Raw genomic sequence first — 22,910 nt, 5'->3', positions numbered from 1 at the left:
TAAGGTAGGAAAAAGAGCTGCCAATCGTGGTGTCTATCCAAGAGGGCTGACTGGGGCTTTGGGTTCAGAAGGGTAAAAAAGGATCCGCTGGATTAGACAACAGGGAAGGCCATTAGTAACACTGTTAAGAATCTCAGCCACTTTATTAACTATCCTAAGCCTTCTTTCCTCAGTAACGTGTCATAACAATTGTATCCCCGTCGTGGAGTCCTTATGTGCAAAGCACTTTACAACACTTTGTCCCATGCTTGGCTCAACGTGAGTTGTTACAATAACTGAGAACAAATGCTTGCGTTTCTCGGTTTAACAACACCTTCCTCATAAACGTACCACAAGGAATGAATGAAGACACATTATATGTTGGAAAAGTAGATTCAAAAGAGACTATAGCTAGGCCTTCAGCGCATCTCTCTCTGAGTTCATCACAGCTGGGCGGATGTGTGAATAAAAGACCAAACCAGATCTTCAAGGAAGCGGAATGCTCATTCCGCCCATTGTTTTTATGTCAGAATCCTAGAGAGAAGTATTTGGGTATCAGTAAAAACAGAGAGAACTATGATGCAGGAAACACGAGAAATCAAGTCACTAACGTTTATTTCACCCCTTATGCAGAACACAACCTGCCCGTAACTCCCCAATGGTTGGACTGCTGGTAGGAGACGCTTCGCAGATGTGCCGGGGTTTAGCAAAAGTTGTGGCAGGGCCAGACAAAGGCAGTGGCCCGGGATTCGGGCATCTGATACTAGTGAAGTCAGGCTCATGACGTCCTCCACGGTTTTCAAACGTGGTTCATGATGAGGCCAGGGAAGGTTCTCAGAGAAACGTGGTGGAAGGCTGTTTTTTGGCAACCGACAAGCTAAAAAAAATATGTCTATTACACGTTGCCCTAGCACGGCTGTGTGGTGCTACAAAGGTGAGGATTTTCCTGGTCTGTTCTTGATGAAGCATGCAGCTACTCATTCATAGACATCTGACAGCGGGCACAGTTAGTGGACAGGGAAACCCAGTCAACAGGTGAGCAACAGGTCCCTATTCTTACGGAAGGGCAGGTGGTCAGAGGGTCATGCTACCAGGGAAAATAGCACTGTTTGCTGAGCCACGGTGTCAGCATTCACTGGGAAGTGTAGACTGTGATCAGAGACACAGATAAGAATCTTTTCAAAACCAGATAAACACTAAGAAAGTATGCTTGAAATGCAGATGAGTCAAGTCAAAGCTCAGAATACTGGAGGAAAAAATTCAGCCTGCGATCGCAAATGAAGAAACCAGAATCAAGTCAGGTAAGGGAGGAGACCCTCACAGGCTATGAAAACTGGACTCAGGAAGCTGGTTAACACTAGGGAAAAGTCTAGAATCCTTAAATGCCTGAATGTATCATATCTGAAGGTGGATCTCCTTTCATCAGACAGGAGCACAAACTAAACAATTCCTTCACAAATCAGCATGACTCAGCTTCCAAAATCAGCAGTAGATCTCTAAATCTCTTGAATTACTATTGAGAAATGTCACACCATTGAGAAATAATTTTCTGTTACACTTATAAAAGTGGAGTGCTTGAGTGGCTCCGTCGGTTAAGCGTCTGACTTCGGCTCAGGTCACGAACTCGTGGTTCATGGGTTCGAGCCCCACCTCGGGCTCTGTGTTGACAGCTTATAGCCTGGAGCCTGCTTCAGATTCTGTGTCTCCCTCTCTCTCTGCCCCTTCCCCACTCACACTCTGTCTCTCTCTCTCAAAAATAAATAAATGTTAAAAAAATTTAAAAATCAGAGTCTGTTTATGTTTGAAATAACTGAACCATTACATGGTTAATTCTGAATTAGCAATCGTTATAATTTCCACACAGTGTGGAAATCATCATTAATATAACCAGTAGGAAAAAAAAACCCTAAACCCTAGTACGAAAATGATTTAAGAGACTCTTTAGTCATGATATTTATTAGCACAGCTCACAGTAAAGCTGAAATTTAGCAATCATCTAGTTAATTTGATTTATGTAGACAGATAAATTATCTGGTTGTCAAATACATAACACAACTAATATTTCACTTTCTATTTTATAGACATGACTTTAATGATCTGCACGTTTTACATTCAAGTCAAGTTCACACCTGAAATCTCTAATTCATTCTTTTTCCATTACACCTTGCACTGATAACTTAATTGCTCAGATACAAACACTGGTATCAAATGAAGCGCACTGTAGATCATTTAATGCTACTATGAAACGGGGTGTTTTCTAGGCAGTTACTTTGGACCAGGCCAGATGGAGGACACAGAGGTAGGTCTCTATTCCTCAATAATTCCCATCCTCAGCCTGTTCTCTGTCCCTTCCTACCTCCTGAGTTCCTTTCTTATCATGTTACTCAGCGTCCTGCAACTTTCTCTTCCTTCAACTGACACTTGCGCTGACACTCATTCCAAGGTATAAATAATTGATAACAGCTGAGAATGTGAGTTTTTTTTTTTTTTTTTTTCCAGCAGCGCTTTGGTTTTACCTAGGTTCTACCTTGTAAACTATAAAAATGTTGAAAGCATCAGGAAATGGTAACAGAGGTTATTTGGGGAGGGTATCCTGGGGAGGATATACTCTACAGTTGCCCTTGAAATTATACCAAGTAGCAATTTGCCTACCCCACCTGGTAGGAAGGCAGAGGAGAATTCTGCACCAGCCCTCACTTCCCATGAGACTCTCCTTTCTTTTGCATACCCAGAAGATACTGATTTTAATTATCTACCTATTTGTGTCTGTTTCTCCCGGACCATTGTAAGGAAGGACACGCTAAAGGGAACCATATAACTAATGTATTTTATGCTTCATATTCTAAGTTAAGAATTAAAATCGCAATTTGTAGATGCCGGTTCAAATGATTAATTTTACCTTACGTTGCTCATAAGGATGATCTATCACTTTTGGAGTTTTTTCCTACCAAGTGGCTTAGTTAAAAAAATAATTAGGTAATCACTAGTTCCTCCATGGAAAATAAATTATGTAAGGAGACAAAATACAATTAGAAAAACAATTGGAAAGCTCCACTCTAGGTTGCCTTCAGTACAATGTACAGTATGCAAATGTTCATTCATTTGTTAATTTTAGAGGACAGCATTTCAGTGCAATAATTGGAAACAGCTCATAGCCTGTTCTGTGAAGAAACAAAACATTGTTTGCATTGGCGTCAGGTAAGTTAATTATGCTTTATAATCATCAAATGGAGCATATAATTGATTTATGAAATTCTGTTATCATTGTGCTTAGACCCTTGTTAGTAACCAAGAATTCTAGTAGTTTCTTATTATTCCTAATGTGCAAAAATCAGCTGGCTATTCTGTAGGTTGAAAAACAATACAATTCAGAACACATGTACCAAAATAAATAATTTAAAACAATATATTAAAATGTACAAAAACCACTGAAAAGGCTTTTATAAAATATTGCATTTATTGTAGTAATAATTTTGTGTTCATTAAAAAAACTGTGATTTTTCTGTATTGCTTTGTGGAATTTTCCCTGACACCATTTAAGATCAGTGGCTTCTATACAATTTTTATTTGTGACATGAAAACTATAAAATTTTTGCCAATCAATATTCTTTTGCTCTCTTATGTTTAGGTCTTTATAATTCTCTGAGTAATTGTCTGAAGCATTGGATATATTGTCAAATATTTAGCTGAACACAAACAAAAAATGTTTTCAGGCAAACATGTAGATAAAAAAGGTGTAAGATTACCTCCGCCAATACCACACACGCTTTTTTTTAGTATTTGTGGTATCATCTACAGCCCTCCTAAAGCAAGAGATAGTATTAAAATAAAAAGAACACTACTTGTAAATTCCCAGTGAATACAGAATTATAAACCTTGAACTTCCTGTCCTTCAATATTGATTTTCAACACGTGAATTGCTTAGGTGATCTTGGACCTCAGTAAATTCTATCTCTCTGATAAATGAATGCGAGTTTTCATCTTAAGTTTAGATTTAAAATGGTTAATATCTTTGAACTATATTGATTTTTCATGAAACAAGAAACAATATCAAACATTAAAAAGGGAGATCATTAAAATTTTTCATCTCATTTCATTATCTAAGTGTTTGATCATGCTTGGTATCTACTAGATGTAATCAGAAGGGTATTTAGTGAAGCACTGGACAGGGAAGGGATAGCTAGAGAATTAATTGTATTACTTTTAAAAATTTCAATACAAAAATAAGGTTGTGACAAACTGGAAATTTGCTGTATGTTTTTAATTAAATGTTCTTAAAATGCCAATAGCATTATAGTAAAATAAAGTTATTTTCTTTGCTGCTTCCTGTGCATGTCTTATTTCAGGCACTTAAATTTGGGCCCTATTAGAATGAAATACCTGAATGTGTGTTCCTTATGCTAATATATGACAAAATCTGGCATCAAAAAAAAAAATGTACTTCAAAATGTAAAAATTATAGATGTTTAAAATTAGAGGCAGTCATAATACAAATAAGGACCATTTAAAAGACACTTAATATAACATATCTCAGTGGGTTACACCAGTTACAACTTGTAACAGTTATGACAATGTAACAAAGCAGGCAATTCTAAAGAAAAGCCTTAACAGTATTCAATAAGTTACCAATATTAAGACTTTGAAAAACAAAAGAGATAAGTAATGCTAAAAATAATAATCAGTATAGTTTTGTAAAGCTTGTATTGTGATAAGTTGACTATCCTATATTGAACATTTCTGAATTAGTTCTTTGCATTTTTAAAGAACTATTTTGCCAAAAATTTGCTCTGCAGGTAAGTTGTATCACCTTATCTTTCTAAAATGGATTTTGAGTAAAATATGAGAGTCCTACTTAAAATTCTGCCTCTTCTTTTAAGTCTAAGACAGTGATTGTTTGACTTCTTTTAAATGGTAAATCTGTCAAATAGAGATGCTTTTTCTTCTTAAGTTGCATATTACCCAGCACTATTTAACACATGAAATGCTGGAAGGGGATACATTAAATGGTGATCTTTGTCCTACTTTGAAATTAATCAGCACATGCATTTATGAAAAGAAACCCTAATTTCTCTTCAGAGTTTGAAAAATGCTTTACAATGATTTTTTTTTTTAAAGTAGGCCTTAATACCTAATCAATTGCATTCAGTGGTTAGATGTAAGAGGATAGAGTACTTACCAAATTACAACTTACAACTTTTATTTCTGAAAGAAGTGATCCTGGAGAGATAAGAAAGTAACTTATTTTAAGCTTTATTTGCCCCTGTCTTTAGCTGCCATAAATATCCTTTTCTAAATGGCTTTAGGGTCTGTACTTAAAAAAAAAAGATCATGACTAAATTGAAAGGAAACTGGTGACTAAAAAGTAAGCTTTCTCATGAAAGAGGAAAACACAAAAGACTGTTGAGTGTATCCAAGAAACATAATATAAGCCTGAGTCTTATGGGCAAGGCTCACTCTAAAATTTCATGTACTGTGAAATGATAAATGCCTATTGCAGACTCTGAATACTTTAATTTTCAAAATGTCCTATAGCTCTATTTTATCTGTCTCAGACACAGAGGTTGGAATGTTATTTGTGAGCTAGGCCTAGAGCTGGTCAATATTTTTACTTCTTAATTTGATGGAATATTCTGAAACCATCACATAGGTGTCTGAATTTGAAGTTTTGATTTTAGCATTTCACACACACACACACACACACACACACACACACACACACACACGGATCACCTTAACTAGAGATGTCAAGACTCACGTTTGAGTTTAGTCCTCTAGCTTTCGCTGTTAGGGAACAGTTCAATGCTAAAGTAGTTTAAAGCGTGCATTTTAATGCAACTTCTCTAATAGAAGAATAGAAGAAGAAATCTGGGTGGTTTTTGTCGTTTTGTTTTGTTTTGTGTGTGTTTGTGTGTTTGCTGTTTGGTTCGTGTAAAGCTGTCGTCTGAAAAACTAGACATACAAATAATCAACCGTCGATAGTGACTTAAATGTTTCAAATTTTAAAGGTCAGTCAATAAATACATCAGTAGTCATAAAATAGCAGGGTTATAATGACCGAGGCTCACCCGCAAGTGGGCATGCGCCGTCGGTGGCTTTCAGGGTGACTGGGTTCGAGGGCCGCGCGGCCCGCCGCAGCGCAGCTTCTAAGGCGCCAAGTCTGGGCGGCGCTTGTGATGTATTGCGGGTCTGGGGTTATCCGAGCACTCCGGGAACCGGTGACACGCACCATGCTCTGCTGTTAGAGTTGGCCGGGCAAGGAGGACACAGTGGTCCGGTGGAACACGGGAGTGAAGACGTTTCCTTTTAGGTGCAGAACCAGTGCAGCGCTGACCCACACGCCCAAGGACAGTGGGGTTCGGTTGCACTCTCCGCCTTGACCTGCTGCACTCCATCAGCCTGAAGGGTCCGTCGCTTCCAGCCTCCAGCCACCCCACCTCTGCAGGATGCAGAAGCGAGGGCCCAGGGAAGTAGCAGGCGGCGCAGGGCCATGCGGAACCCGACGGCGCGGGGGGGGGGGGGGGGCCCGCAAGGATGCCCGCTTCGCTGAGGCCGCTCTGCACCGGTCAGCACGAGGAGCCGGGCCCAGACCCGCCGTAGCCCCGAGACGTCCTTCCCGCCCCGGCGTCGTCCTGCCCGGGGGGCCCTCGGAGGCTCGGGGGTGGCGGGGGACAGCGGACCCGGAGGCTGGGGTGCAGACGCCGCAAACCCAGGGCTTCTGCAGCTCCAGCTAGGACTTAACTTTGAGACAAGGACAATGTCAACTACAAAGGGAATAAGAGAGGGGAGGGGTGCGAACAAAGTGTACTTTGGATGCGTTTGGCACTCTCACCACGGGCAGAGATCTGATTTGACGGAAACCAGCATTTGGCGGGGAGGGGGGTCCGGGGCGAGATGACCTATGATTCCTGAGCCGCCGTCAGCTGCTCTGGAACTCAACCCCGAAGGAGCTTCGCGACAACGACCGCACCTAAAATCCCTGGGAATGGCACCACGAAGACCAGTGCTCCGGGGCCGCCTCCTGGACGCGCGCTCCGAGGCTGGCGCTGGCCGGTCCTTCCCTCCGGACCCGCCCGGACCGCGACCGCGTGGACATTCTCCCGGCAGCCGGGAGAGGCCTGGCGGCCTGGGCCAGGCGCCGCGTCGGGCAGCCCGGGCTCCCGGCCGCGCTGGACGCGGGCCCCCGGCGCGAGCGCGCGGCCCCAGGCCGGGCCGCCCCCCGCCGCGCTCGGCTCGCAGGTGGAGGTGGCTCCGCCGGCCGAGTGCCGGCCCCGAAGCCCAGCTCCCTCGAGGAAGCCTCTGTTTTCGGGCGCCGCTCCCCGCAACCCCCCACCCGCCACCCCGGCGTGCGTGCGCCCCCCGCCTCCTCCCCACGGGTTTAGTTCGTCTTTTTCGGTTTCTTTCTTCGACGCTTCTCGGTTCCCCATCCCCGCGGCGGCAATCGCCCCCAGCCAAGCCGGTGGGCCGACCTGGAGGGCTGCGGCGGGGCCCCTGCGTGGCGCGCCCTCCCGGCCCGGGGGGCCGAGGGGAGGCCCGCGCGCTGCGGAGAGGCGCGGGGGCGGGAGGTGCGCGAGCGGCCCCGGCCGGGGAGGGGGCCGCGCGGGGGCCCGGGCCGCAGGCGCTCGTCCCCGCCCGGGCCCTCCGTCCCTCCCCATCTGTCGGACCGAAGCTGCTGAAGCTGCAGAAATGTGCTGGCGCCTGTCCACCGGCTGCAAACAAAACCCAACCAAACGCGGCGAGGGGGGAAAAGCGAATATGGCGCTGCTGAAAATGGAGCCTCGGCATCTAAGAACGTCTCTCTTTCCTCCGTCGCCTCTTGCTTCGTCGATTTGGCCCCCTGGTCCTTCAACGTGACGCCTCCTTCGCGGCCCTCCGGGTGCTGCCAACCCCACCACCCGTTTTCCTGTTCTTATCCGCAGCCTCCTTTCCGCCGCTTTTCCTTCTTTTCTTTCCTCTCTCGGTTCCTCTTTCTCCATTTTGTGTCACAGGCGCTTTTCTTCTCAGTTCCCTCTCGGGGCTCGCAGCTCCCCCCCCCCCCCCCGCCCGTCTCACTTTATTGTGTGTGTGTGTGTGTGTGTGTGTGTCCGTGTCCGGGAGCGGCGCCGAGGGTAGGGCTGGCGAGGCCAGGTGGTGGGCTGGTTTGGCAAAGAAAGGTCTTCTCCTAGGACCCCAGAATCTCCTGGAGAGACTCGCGCGCTTGCCTGGCAGCTGCGGGGACCTTCGCCTCCTTCCGTCGCCCACGGCGCTGCCCCCGGACTCGCGCGACAGACACCGTGTCACCAGCCGAGGGCCACCCGCCCAGAAGGAGGCTCAGGGTGGACGCCGAAGTGAATACCTTTAAAAGGGGGGGGGGGGGGGCGGAAGGCTTGGACTCTCGAATCTCGCTTTTGCAGCGTTCGAGGGCACGGCACGGTTTGGGTAGATGTGGAATCTGAATCTCATTTTCCCCGGGGGGACTCCCAAGGACCATTGTAAGAGGAGCATGCAAAGGACACAGCAATGTGAATCGTATTTTTCTTGTTTTGTTTTGAACAGAGGGAACCCCAGGCACTAAGATAGTTATGTTTCTAAGGATCAACTTTATTTTTTTTTTTTTTAAATAACTTTTCTCTTTTACACTCATAGCTGACTTTGATCCCTTAAAAAAAAAAGGGGGGGGGGTGAACTCTTTCGGGAGACTAATGCTCTTTGAATACCTAACGCCCCCAAATTGAGGTTCTGGCACAGTTTCTCTTCTGATTTTGAAGTTCAAGGTCTCTAAGCGCTGTTCAGTGAAACAATGAGAAATATGTTGCTACATTAAAGGTAAAGCAGAAGGTGGTGTTTTCTGCCTTCGTAGTGGAGACGCTTGGATTTGGTTTGGTTTTTTTTTTTTTTTTTTGGTTTTGGCTGGGAACAGTTTGCCTGGGTTCCATGAAAGAAGCCACTGAGAGAAGCTGCGTCAAGTGAGAGACTTCATTCAGTCAACACAGAGGTGAGAAGCACTGACATCATTTTCTGACCCGAGTGCCTCTTTCAGTCTTAGTAAAAAAAAGGTTAATCCACATACAGTATTTGAAAACAAAATGATTTTGCCTCCCAGTACGCTTTTTTAGCCAACTGTATTTCACTTTGTTCATATTTGCTAGTGCATTCTCATCATCATCTGGCCAGTTTGATCTCCTCACTGTGGTCTGTCAGAACCTCATCCTCCAGAAAAAAAAAAGAAAAAAAAAAAAGAAAGAAAAAAAGTAATAATACAAACGTTCATCCCTTATGTGACTCTAAATGCTCCTGGAATTATTTGAAAAGATCAAATTTTTATAAAGAGACGCTTTTTAAAAAAATGTATTAAGGAAGTGTTCTTTGAAGAAATCTTAGAATGTTCCTTTTTGAAAAATTAACTTCCTTGGTTTTTCGTGAATTGCTTTTGATTCAAGTTAGGTTACGTATCTTACTTTCAGATTATTTCTCTGTGAAAGAAAGGAGAAAGGAAGCAGGTCTTGGCAGGAACTAAACCAGTGTAACTAGGCCTTATTAAGAGCCTAAATCTGTAAATTGGTACCCTCACAATATGCTTATCAAACTGAGTTTGGTGTGTGTTTTCTTCTGACTAAAATAGTTGACTTACAAGTCTTAAAAAAATAGGTTAAAACTTGTTTTAAATTCAGGTCCTACTTTGTTAATGTTTTTCTCCTGGTGGATAAACAAGAGTCTAACTTGAAGGTAGGTAGATTTTGTTTTTTCCCCAGACAAGATTTCTTAAAATGGCAAAGTTAGGGCAGTTATTAGTACCCTTTAGTTTAATTGGAATGATTCAATACTTTGGCCATGTTAATCCTATTAAGATGTTATTTCCTGTTCAGGGGTGGGGGTGAGGTGGGGGATAAATTAAGGCACAACTTGAATTAATCTACATGGACCACTTTGTATATCCTCTAAGCAGTGGGGGCTAGAAAAAAGTATCAGTTATCCAAAATAATATATATATTTTGAGAACCAATAACGTTCAGAGTCCACTGAGGTAGTATATCGAGGAGGATATAGGTAAATCATGGAGTATGTTGTCGAGGAGTTGACCGATTATGAATGAGTAATTCTTTATTTTCTTTCATTAGACAAATTCATATTGAAAAACCAATCTCGACCTTATCCCACTCACGAATTAAAATTCGATCTTGATCTTATCCCACTCACAAATTAAATTTCAGACAGATGAAAACCTTAAATTAAAAAAATAATAGAACTTCAAAAATATTGGAGGGGCCCCTGGGTGGCTCAGTTGGTTAAGCATCCAACTCTTGATTTTGACTCGAGTCATGATCCCACCATTTGTGAAATCAAGCCCCACGTTGGGCTCTGGGTCACCAACTCGGAGCCTTGGAGCTTGTGTCTCCTCTGTCTCTGTCTCTCCTCTGTCTCTGTCTCTCCTCTGTCTCTGTCTCTCCATGCTGGTGAGTGCTCTCTCTCTCTCTCAAAATAAATAAACATTAAAAAATATATTAGAATGTAATACAGGAGAATATCTTCATGACCTTGGAGTAAGGGAAGATTACAATACACAATCTAGAAATGAAATGATAAATTACATATTCTGTAAGTGAGAGTATAGTCTATTGACAGGAAGGATACATGCTGACTTCAAAAAAAAAAAAAAAAGATTTCTTCTTAGGGAGAAAGGAAAGAAGGAAGGAGGAGAAGAAGTCCAAAGGGGGTGTCTCTTTGTAAAAGGGTCGGAGGGAACAATTGCAAGATGTTAACCCTTTGTGTTCTTTGTACTTTTTTATAAGCTTGCTGTAGTTCATTTAAAATTCTGTAACAGCAATTCCTAATCCAAAAGACAAACCAATGACACATTTCTTTTTCTCAGCCCATTATAATCCTTGTGAGCTGGCGTTCACATGTATGGCAACAAAGTAGACATCATTCCCCTGTAGTTTTCCTGAATAATCTTTAAAGGGTATGTGATATTCACAGCCGAGATTTTCCCCTCATATGGTGTCTTTCTGTTGTAAGCTTGTCTTCTGAGCAGATCTAGTGGGAAGAAACAAACATGTTTGAAACTATGACTCAGCATAAAAGCATTTATTCTCATGTGATGAAATCACTCAAACTGTTTTTTAAAAGTGAGCAAATTAAAAACCCTCCATACCGTTATAGAAAAACCCTTAAAAAAAAGTTTCATTTATTTGTGTAATCTCCAAACCCAATGTGGGGCTCGATCCCATGACCTCAGGATCAAGAGTTGCATGTTCCTCTGAGTCAGCCAGGCATCCCGCTGTTGAAACACTCCAGAAAAATCTAACCGTTTCAGGCCTAGCATGCAAAATTTATTATTTAGGCATGTCTAGTATTTTTGTGCAGATCAAATATCAGGAATTTGGTCTTTTGGAAGCATATGTGTGGTCCCATTCTCTCATTTTATATGGCAGGAGTTCATACGATGTTAAACTCTACCATTGGTACTTTTCATGAACAGAAGTTTTGTTTACTTGTAACTTCCTCAGGGGCTATTCATATCTTGGCAGCGCTGAAATGATGTAACAATTCATTTGCTTTGAGACCTTATGTTTGTAGTAGGTCAAGACAAGCATCATGAAGCAACATGGTTATTGTTTGGCTTCCTCATGCGTGAACCCAGGCGGTTTTCACACCCACTGAGTCACACAGCGGGCATCGCCAATACAATCACGCCCGATAAAGGTCAGAAAGTTAGACAAAGAAGAGGCATCACTCTTCGGCACAGGTGGATCCTGCTAATTTTGCCAAAGTAATCTTCTGAAAGTTCCAAAGCTACTCCAACACCTTCTATGACCCCCTATTGCCAACACAATTGCAGCCCGAGTCTCTTTTTGGGTATTAGAGGCCCCAGTAGCCTCATTTCATTTGCATTTCCAGCCTCATTTCCAAATACTCCCAAACAATCTCTGTGTCCTGTAGCAGACAAACTGTAGTATTTGTAACATGTCCATTAGAAAGAGTGATCGGTGCTTACGGTCTGTCTTTTCTTTCTTTCTGTATCAATGAGTGTAACAGAAAACCTAGCTAAAATAGACATTTATATTTCCATATGACAAGAAGTCTCGAGGTAAAGAGTTGCTGGTGTTTTCTCGATGATGTGATGTCAGAGCTCTGCAATTCGTTTGACCTTCACTTCATGGTTGCAAAATGGCTGCTGCAAATCCAGGAATCACATCTTCACCCTGGGTTCGAAGGCGGGAAGGCAAGCAGAAAGTGTATTCTTCAGGAGCTTTTCTCAAAGAGGTAAAATGTTTTCCAAACTATTGCAACCACTAAGGGAGTTCCCCTTACATACCATTAGTGAGCACTTTACCAGATTATCATCCCTAGTTTAGGGTCTGGACCCACCTTTCTACACCAAAGGGAATCTTCTCCATGCCTAAAGAAAACTGGAATTCTGGTTAGCAAGGAATAAATGGGGGAGTGACTGGAGGCAGTGAACACTGCCACGTTTTCCAGTCTGTTCCTCAACAACTGTAAACCAGCCTCTCCCGGTCCCTCTCTTGAAACATCTTTGATTAATATCATCAGTGACTTTTAGACCTTTTCATCCATGTTTATTTTTCTAATTTATCACTTTTTGTGGTTCTCAACCACACCCTCCCTCTGATTTCTTCATTCATCACATATCCATTCTTCTCCTCAGTGTAGTGGTGAGTATCCCCACCTGTCATCAAATATCCACTCATCACTGACTGTGTATCAGGCACTCTGCTAGGTGAAGAGAATATAGCAATGAATCATGCATAGTCTTGGCCCTCCACAAGTTTATGGTCTAGTGAAGGAGACAGGTGAACAAATAAATGCAGAAGAATCTCTGTGATCGAATGGAAGAAAATAGAGCACAAAGAAAGGCGCAGTCATTTATGTCACTCAGGCGCTATGCTGCTTTTCAGGGAAGGGAAGGGTTAGTACAGCCGTCAACAAAGACAATCTCACTGTTGCCTGTTACCCACCCCAGGAAAATACAGATCTCTACAGAAAATGGGGAGCAGGATAGGAACCAGGGGAGGGCTACCTCTTCTGTTGCCCTGACAAATACAAATAGAATTCCAAATAATCGCCAGTCAATTGTTTCTATCCCTTCCCTTCCCTTCCCTTCCCTTCCCTTCCCTCCCCTCCCCTCCCCTCCCCTCCCCTCCCCTCCCCTCCCCTTCCCTCCTCTTCCCTCCTCTTCCCTCCTCTCCTTTCCCATACCCTCCCATCCTCCCTACTCTCCTCTCTTTTCTTTTCTAACTTCTAATAATGCAACTCATACAGAATCCACCCAGTATAGGGTTTATGGAGCGACATCCCTGATTTATTTACTTCATTCTGTGTTCTATCGAACGGACCAGCTCTCGTTCCTAGACCCTGGATAGACCATGTCTCTACTCTCTTAATGTCAGAGCCTCATCACTGGGGATGGCAGGAAGGACACATTTGAGGAGATGTAAGCCTATCTGTGGAGTTGTAGAGTAGGATTGGGGGAGAAGGAAAGGCATGACAAGGAGAGAAATGAGGCTGGAGAGGTGGGTAAGGGCCAGTTCATGGTATACTGAGGGGCGCGAACACACTTGGTAGGTCAGAGGTTCCCCAACTTTCTCAGTTCATTGTACTTTTAGTGTCTCCATGATTTTTTCATGATGTCTTAGGCCAAAGGAAATACCCAACAGTTCTCTTCATGGAGTAGTTATGTTCAAACGACATGATAGTGATAGTCTGGTGTCTAATAGATGTTGCACTTGCCTCACAAACAAAAAATATCCTGCTGTAACTCCATGAGTTCACCGTGGCACTCTAGGGGTGACTCATGTGCAGTTTGGGAACCATGATACAGGTAATCAAATTTTTTGTCATTTGGTGAATTAAATATTTGCTTTTGTATTTTAGAAAGATCATTCTCTCAAGCGTATTACCGGGTTAATTGGAGTAAAGTCACGATGGGAGGTAGGGGGACCATGACTTAATGGTAACCATTTAGGAAAGAAATGGTCAGGATGTAAAATGAGATGAACGAGCGAGAATGTCATTGAATCTAAGATATGTTACGGTGGTGGAATGGATAGGCTTGCCTTATCAATTGGTTTGGGAGAAAGAAAGAGACAGGGTGATTCCTAGATTGTAAGGTTGGGTTAAAAGGTACCTGAGAGTAGAGATATAGGAAGAAAAACATGTTCTTGGGAGGAACAGTTCCTGTTTTCATGTTGTCACTGAAACTGATGTCTATAAGGACAAGACGGCTATATCGTGTTGCACATCAGGAATGGATCTGGAAAAGAAATAGAAATCGATAAGCTATCAGTATGTAGAGATGACAACATGAGAGCAAATGAGAGTCGATGAGATGTAGATGAGAGTAGACCAGACTAGAAGAAGCACGCCCATATTTAGACTTAACAGAGGAAGAGGGTCCTGCAAAGGAGCTGGAACCAGGCTCAGAGGGGTCATGAAGCTTGTGTAAGGCATCCTGTTCCAATGAAGCCCGGACTCTTCCCTACTATTGCTCTGTTGTACTAGATATCACAGTCTACCTTTTCTTCTGTGTGTGTTGGGGGGGGGGGGGGTGCGGCGGGAGTGCCGAGTAAAGCTTCATAGAGACAGAATCACAGAGAACCATGCATGGGCTTCATTCTGCGGTGGAGACTGCAGTGGGGGTTGGGCGGGCGGGCAAGGGGCCAGGGGAGGTGAGTCGCACATGCTGAAAGGAAGGTTTTGTGCAGGGGCACCTCAGGCACATGTCCAAGGAGCTGCCTTTTCTGAATCCCCAGGAAAGAAGCACCATTTTGATGCCGACATTTTAAGAGAAAATAAAGCAATGGTCTGTTTGCAGAATCAAATGCAAGACAAATGCAGTGACAAAATAAGGACTGGAGAAAGCCCCTGCAATCTGACAATTTGGAGGGTTGTGGTGACTTATTTAAACATGTTGTTGCAGTAGAGGAAGGCAGAAACTGGAGGAGATCAGGGAATAGCAGACAGGTAAACAAATAATAACAATGTAATATAATAAGATACGTTTTATATCAGGCAGGGTGACCTTCTCCTACTTCTGTATTTACTAACCACTTCTTATCAATGCCTGTTACTAGTAGAATAATTTCTGACCGCTCTGAAAAGTCTGTCCCCAGGGTTCTGTCCTAGTTCCTTTCTTCTGTCTGCTTGCATTTCCTAAGCAATTCCATCCAATTTAGGACCTTAACCAGCACCTACAGACCCACGATATCTCAATTTATATTTCTTTTTTTTTTTTTAAGTCTATCTTTATTTATTTATTTTGAGAGAGAGACAGAGAGCAAGCAGGGGAGGGGCAGAGAGAGAGGAAGAGAGAGAATCCCAAGCACGCTCCACACTGTCAGTGCAGAGCCCGATGCAGGGCTCAACTCATAAACTGTGAGATCACGACCTGAGCCAAAGTCAAGAGTTGGACCCTTAACTGACTGAGCCACCCAGGCGCTCCTCTCAATTTATATTTCTAGTTCCCTGACTTTCTGAGCTTGAGTTCTACATAGGCACTACTGGGTACATGCTAGGTATTTAATCAATGTATACTAATTAATTTAAAAGTTGACCCTAAATGCATCGATGACGCAGAAGGAAATTTAAATGTCAAGTCACTGCATTTTACATAGTGAGTAGGGGGAGAAGTGTTTCCCGCCAAATTTGTCATACAATTTCAGTAAATAACTGGAAGCTACGTGACAGTTTCAGCATGGGAATTGGGTTAGATCCAGTGAGTCGCAGTGAATCAATAGGTTAAAAGATGCAGATTTGCAAATCAGAATGCAGGTTCTGTTGCTAATTTGGGGCAATATAGCTAATTCTCTGTGCTTCATTTGCAAACTAGTAAACAATTCGAAGGCACAGTTTTGTTTCCTGTTTTTATTTATTTTTACTGAGATGTAGGTCGCCTACCACAAAATTTCCCCTTTCAAAGTGTACGATTCAATGTATATACAGAATTGTGTAGCCATCACTAGTATCTAATTCCAGATCATTTTCATCACCTCCAGAAGAAACCCCAAGCCCTTCTCAGTCACCTTCCAATCCTCCCTCCCCCACTTTCTGCCTTCTCCTTTCCGTCTCCACAGTTTTGCTTATTCTAGACATTTCAGATAAAAAGAATCATACCCTATGTGGTCTTCTGTGTCTGGCTTCTTTCCCTTAGCATGGAACAAACAAACAAACAAACCAACCTTAGCATACAGTGTTCAAGGTTCACTCATCCTACAGCATGTGTCAGTACCCCATTCCTTTTTATGGTGAAATCATACTCCATTCACTGGACACCCCACACTTTGTTGATCAGTTAGTTCATCACTTGATGGACTAGGTTGTTTCCACTTTTCAGCTATTATGAATAATGCTATTATAAACATTGTGCAAGTTTTTGTGTGGCTGTTTCCAATCGTCTAGGGGTGGAATTCCTGTGTCAGATGGTGACTCTGTGTTTAACATTTTGAGGCACTCCCGAACTGTTTTCCAACGTGCTTGCATCACTCTACGCTCCCAGCAGCAATGTTTAAAGGTTCCAGTTTCGGGGCACCTGGGTGGCTCAGTCGGTTAAGCGGCCGACTTCAGCTCAGGTCATGATCTCGCGGTCCGTGAGTTCGAGCCCCGCGTCGGGCTCTGTGCTGACAGCTCAGAGCCTGGAGCCTGTTTCAGATTCTGTGTCTCCCTCTCTCTGACCCTCCCCCGTTCATGCTTTGTCTCTCTCTGTCTCAAAAATAAATAAACGTTAAAAAAAAATTAAAAAAAATAAAGGTTCCAGTTTCTCCACATCCTCATCTGCACTTGCTCATCTCTTTTATCATTGCCATGTTCGTAGATATGAAGTAATAGCTCACTGTGGTTTGATTTGCATTTTGCTGATGACTAATGATATTGAGCAATTTTTTCACGTGTCTGTTGGCCAGTTGTATATCTCCTTTGGCGGAATGTCTACAAATGCTTTCCCATTTTTAAATTGGGTTATTTTTCTTTTCATGAATGCATTGTAAGGGTTCTTTATATATCCAGATGTTAAACCCTTATCCGATATGTGATTTGCAAATATTTTCTCCTATTCTGTGGGTTTTATTTTCCGCTTTCTTTAAAAAATTTTTTTTAATGTTTATTTATTTTTGAGAGAGAGAGAGAGAGAGAGAGAGAGAGAGCGTGAGCCGGGGAGGGGCAGAGAGAGAGAGGGAGACACAGAATTGGAAAGAGGCTCCAGGTTCTGAACACAGAGAGACTGACGTGGGGCTCAAACCCATGAATTGTGTGATCATGACCTGAGCCAAAGTCAAGAGTTGGACACAACTGACTGAGCTCCCCAGGTGCCCCTCCACTTTCTTGATAGAGTCCTTTGAGGCACCAAATTTTTTAAATTTTGATGACATTCAATTTATCTACTTTTTCTTTCATTGCTTGTGCCATTTTTAAAAAAGAAATTATTGCCTAATCCACAGTTATAAAAAACTACGGCCATTTTTTTTCTACCAGTTTTAGCTCTTACATTGATGTTCTTTTTTTAATTTTATTTTTTTGAGTAGGCTTCACACCCAATGTGGGATTTGAATTCATGACCTTGAGATTCAGAGTCACATGCTCTACCAACGGAACCAAACAGGGGCCCCACATTAATGTCTTTAATCCATTTTGAGTTAATTTTTATATACGGTGTGAGTTAGGGATCCAACTTCATTCTTCTTTATGTGGATATGTACTTGTCCCCTTTGTTGAAAAGACTGTATTGTCCGTATTGAATTATGTTTGCACTCTTGTTGGAAAGCATTTGGCCACGGCATTTGAGAACTTATGGGTTCTCAATTCTATTTCATTGATCTTTATGTCTATGCTCATGCCAGTAGCATAACTACAGTTCCAAAACAGTAAAGTGAATTGCATTGAAGAAATTCTCATTCTCAACCTCCTTGGTAATTCAAGGGATTGCGAGTCTGGATTTTCTTTCATAACTTTTTAAAAAGAATTCTCCATGTCAAATCTCCCATTTAAAATAACTAAATTGTATGCACAAATCTAAATTTAAATGCTCACTGGCAGGGAACTTTTATATAATTCTACTTATGTTGATGATGTGGGCTTTGGCAATCTTTCTCTGTGTATTCTGTGATGCAGTTAAAAAGGCAATTATAGGGAGGCCTGGCTGGCTCAGTGGGTAGAGCATGTGACTCTCTATTCAAAGTGCAAGTTCAAGCCTCACGTTGGGTGTGGAGCCTTCTTAAAAAAAAAAAAAAAAGTCAATTTTGAATTGAGGTATTCAAATTCATATTGTTAGGATACTTAATGTTAATCTAACTTCGATGCTGGGGTTTCACTTCACACAAAACCCTTCAAATGATTAATTTTAGAAAACAATACTTTGTTTATCCTATGGATTTACACTAGGAATTTAAAATGCCTTTCCTCTAAATGCAAGAATTCTCAGAAGCCCAAAATCTCCACTCTAGCATAATAGAATGTGCTGATTCAATTGTAGTCTCTGTATTTCTGTCATTGATACATTTCACAGAAAAAAGAAAAAGTATAAACAGTATTCCCTAGGTAGAGGAGATATGATAGCAAGGAGAGTCTGACATGAAGGAGAAAAAATAATTCTCTCGGACTGTCATAGACAGGTGTATTGGATTCTTTAAGAACAACTTTTAAAGGAGTTAAGGGAAGATCTTTTTTCTTAATAAGAAAAGGCTTTTTTCCCCTAAGTAAAAAGATCAAAAGTTCTTTTTTGTTTTCACAAAGGGAGCACTCGGCACAATGTTTCTGTTGAGATTACTGGTTGAATTGTGCATGGATCCCCTGTTATCTCTGAGAGGATTTTTTTTTTTTTTTATCTCTGTGATTATTTAGACAGTGATAAATCTTTGGCAAAATCTCTGCTCCCTGTGTTTTCTTGGTCATGCTTAAGAACTGTGTGATAGTTAATTTTATGTGTCAATTTGACTGGGCTAAAGGATGCCCCGATAAGCTATTAAAACATTATTTCTGGGTGTGTCTGTGAAGTTGTTTCCAGAGGAGATTAGCATTTGAATTAGTAGACTGAGTAAAGAAAATCCCCCTCACCAATGTGGGCTGGCATCATCCATCTGAGGATGGATGGCTGGAGGGCCTGACTGGAACAAAATGGCAGAGGAAGGGCAAATTTGCTTTCTCCTTAAGCTGGGACAGCCATCTCTGCCCCAGACTTTGGCAGCCCTGGTTGTTAGAGCCTTTGCGTTTGGACTGGAATCACCAGCCTTCTGGGTCTCCAGCTCGCAGACAGCAGCTTGTGAGACTTCTCAGCCTCCATTACCCTGAGAGCCAATCCTTCAAAACAAATCTTTTTCTGTATATCTGTGTATATCCTTTTAGTTCTACTTCTCTGGAGAATCCTAATACAAACCGTGGGAGGCAACCCAGGACTAGAGGAGGCGCCCTTGATTACACCTTGACATATCCCAGCAGGTCTATTGAATCTTAGAATTGCAATCTTAGAAATTCAAGTTGATCTGTTCACCAAGGGGCTAACAGGTGTGGAAGACTTGATTCTTCATAAGCAAGTATAAGAAGGATTTGGTTTTTAAACTCTGCAACACTCAATGACCATTCATCAAGGGTTGCATCTTACCAAAGAATCAGAACCAAGTCCATGCAATGGTTACTCCCCTTTCCGGTGGGTGTTTCTCAAGAGACGTAGCGTCGGATCAGAATTCTTTGGTGAATATGTAACTGAAACAAACAAACAAACAAACAAGATGTGTTTCAGGGACTCCTACGTAAAAACTTAAATTATTATTTCAAGAATATTCCTGTTTAAGTGGTTGAGACCATTCATATGGTATGATGTAGAGATACTAAAAGTTCTATTTCTGCTAAATAGAATAGAATAGAATAGAATAGAATAGAATAGAAATAGAATAGAAAAGTTCTATTTCTTCTAAACTCATGATAACACCAGCCATCTTTGTGCTTATTCTAGCCCATTTTATTTTATTTTATTTTACTTTACCAGTGTTTCAGATTGACGTTACAATGGCCAGTTTACTAAATGTGTCAGAGGGAGCAAAAGTACCTAACCTGAATCTAGTCATGAGGAAACACCAGACAAGCTGACATTTAGAGACATTTTACAAAATAACTGGCCAGTATTCTTTAGAAATGTCAACACCATCATGTGCAGGAGAGAGAAAGAGGGACGGACTCAAGAATGGTTACAGATTGAAAAAGACTAAAGACATGACGATTGAATGCAAATCATGATCTTGAATTTTCTTTTGCAATAAAGGACCTTATTGGAACAATTGGTGAATGCTGAATAAGGTCTATATATTATGGCCTAACTGTAACAATGCTGTTATCAATGTGAAAATGCTAACTTTGAAAATTGCACTGTGGTCATTTAATAAAATTCCTTCATTTTAGGAAATACACTGAAGTATTGAGGGGTTATCATGTCTGCAATTTACTCGTAAACAGATGAGGGAAAAAAATATCGAGAGAAAGAAAGAGAACAGGATAAAGTCAGTGTAGCAAGATATTACCATTTGGAAAATTTGGTTGAATTCTTCCTGCTACTCTTGCAACTTTTATTGGAGTCTGAAATCATGTCAAATAAAAAATTTGTAAGTAATGGGAGACTTTAAAGTTTCCCAATTGTTAAAAATAAGTTTGGGGCGCCTGGGTGGCTCAGTCGGTTAAGCGGTCGACTCAGGTCATGATCTCGCGGTCCGTGAGTTCGAGCCCCGCGTCAGGCTCTGTGCTGAGCGCTCAGAGCCTGGAGCCTGTTTTAGATTCTGTGTCTCCCTCTCTCTCTGCTCCTCCCCTGTTCATGCTCTGTCTCTCTCTGTCTTGAAAATAAATAAAACGTTAAAAAAAATAAAAAAAATAAGTTTAACTGTAAGTATAAGGTTTATTGCGTAATTAAAAAAAGAAAATCGAGGCAGCATAGCCTAGTGGTTAGGAAGCTAGTGTGGAGAAGGTTGCCTTGATTTGAACCATTGCTCTGTCACCTACAATTCTGTGATTTTGGGTAAGTTATTATGTTCTGAGTTTTCCCATCTGTTAGACAGTGATGATAATAATGGAACCTACCTCACAAGATTATTATAAAATTTAAACTAGTAAATATTTGCAAGGGATTTGAAAGAGCCCTTGACACGAAATACTACGCAGGTATTTGTTAAATGAATACATCTAGGATAGCACTTTAGTCTTCATGGTATCGAAATCACCTTTAAGGATAGCAGTATTTTTTTTTAACTTTAAAAACTTTAAAATTTACAGAAGTTTTTCTAGAAACAACTGATTTGGATTCTTATTGTCTCTTCTTGAACCAATGTCAGATTCTTGTCATGACCCTGGATAACCTCTTTATACTAATTTTTGGCCTGCTTCATTATTAGGAATCTGTAAAATCTGCTAATATTTTACCAGAAATATTTAATACAGTTCACTCATTTTCACTTTTATTTTCAATTATCCAATATGCTTATCTAACATACTAAGTCAAATGCTACAGGAGGCATAAAGATGCTTCACATTTCCTTTTTTGTTTTTTGTTTTTTAATTTGTATTTAATTTTTTTTTAATTTGTATTTGTATTTTTAATTTGTATTTTTTTTTTTAATTTGTATTTGTATTTTGAGATGAAGAGAGGGAACCAGCAGGGGTGGGACAAAGAGAGGGAGAGAGACAATCCCAAGCAGGCTCCGTGCTGTCAGCACAGAGCCCAGCGCAGGGCTCGAACTCAGCAACTGTGAGCTCATGACCTGAGCTGCAGACAAGAGTCGGACGCTTAACTGACTGAACCACCAGGCACCCAGAATGGATCACATTTCTGACCTCAAGGAGTACACGAAGGGGGCATTAAGTGCTAGATGGTTTACAAGAGGGAAAGATTGTATCTAGTTCTCAAACTAGAGCAGGAAAGGCTTCATAGAGAAACAGTCTTCACTATATGAGCCTGAAGAAAGAATAAGGCTTCAACAGGCAAGATGGCCAAGGGAGGGTGTTCTCCCTAGAGGGACGAGCAAACACAAAGCACAGCAACCAGGACCAGCAGGCAGTACCTTGGGCAAATTATCTGAAGTTTAGATAGATTTGGAGTTTAAATTTTAAAGCGCTGTAAGCCTTAGTTTTCTTATCCATAAAATGGGCATAACAACAGTCCCCATCTTACAGAGTAGATGAGAGAGAACTATAATGAATGAGACTGACACTAAATGCTCATTAAACGTTATTATTCTGGGTGCCCAGTTGTTGGAAACGAGCTGTATGTCAGGAAATAGGTATATTGGATATATTGGGTTAATACCGAATGGTGGGAATGAGTGTGCAAAGGAAATGAAGTGACAGTTGAGAGAAGTTATGAAGGTAGAATCTTTGACTTTGGGCCCGACCAAAGGTAAGAAAGAAAAGAAAGGAAACTGAGATGATGTCAAGGTTTCAACTCGGGCTGCTGGAAGAGTAGAAGCGTCCTTACAGGGCCACCAGCTACCTTGTCAAGGGCCAAAACCTCATAACTTCGTCCCTCGTGAACGCTGGACATTGGGCTAGTACTTTACTCATGTTATCACATATTTGAAAAATATCCTTTTCATGGGTTCCTACTTTAAATATAATAAATAAATACGAGATTTAAATAACTAATTTAAATAGGTATTTCAATAAATGTAATTTAAAAATATAATTAAGGGGCGCCTGGGTGGCTCAGTCGGTTGAGCGTCCGACTTCGGCTCAGGTCACGATCTCGCGGTCCGTGAGTTCGAGCCCCGCGTCGGGCTCTGGGCTGATGGCTCAGAGCCTGGAGCCTGCTTCCGATTCTGTGTCTCCCTCTCTCTCTGCCCCCTCCGTGTTCATGCTGTGTCTCTCTCTGTCTCAAAAATAAATAAACGTTAAAAAAAAAATATATATATATATATAATTAAAAAATAAATAAATAAATACGAGAGCACTCACTATGTCCAATAGTCTAGGAT

The 22,910-nt window shown here is 41.8% G+C and overlaps 1 protein-coding gene across 1 annotated transcript in view; it reads left to right on the top strand.

Moving 5' to 3' along the window:
• The first annotated feature begins 14,573 nt into the window (after window positions 1–14,573).
• Window positions 14,574–22,910, top strand: part of LOC123591753 — a 101,636-nt gene continuing 93,299 nt past the window's right edge. Inside the window, exon 1 of the mRNA XM_045466440.1 lies at window positions 14,574–14,642. Coding sequence (XP_045322396.1) covers window positions 14,574–14,642 — 69 coding nt within the window. The remainder of the gene's footprint in view (window positions 14,643–22,910) is intronic.

Source organism: Leopardus geoffroyi, chromosome B4, assembly GCF_018350155.1.
Source record: "Leopardus geoffroyi isolate Oge1 chromosome B4, O.geoffroyi_Oge1_pat1.0, whole genome shotgun sequence".
NCBI classification, from domain to species: Eukaryota; Metazoa; Chordata; class Mammalia; order Carnivora; family Felidae; genus Leopardus; species Leopardus geoffroyi.
The sequence above is the reverse complement of the archived record's forward strand: the minus strand, read 5'-3'. Positions and strand labels throughout refer to the sequence as shown.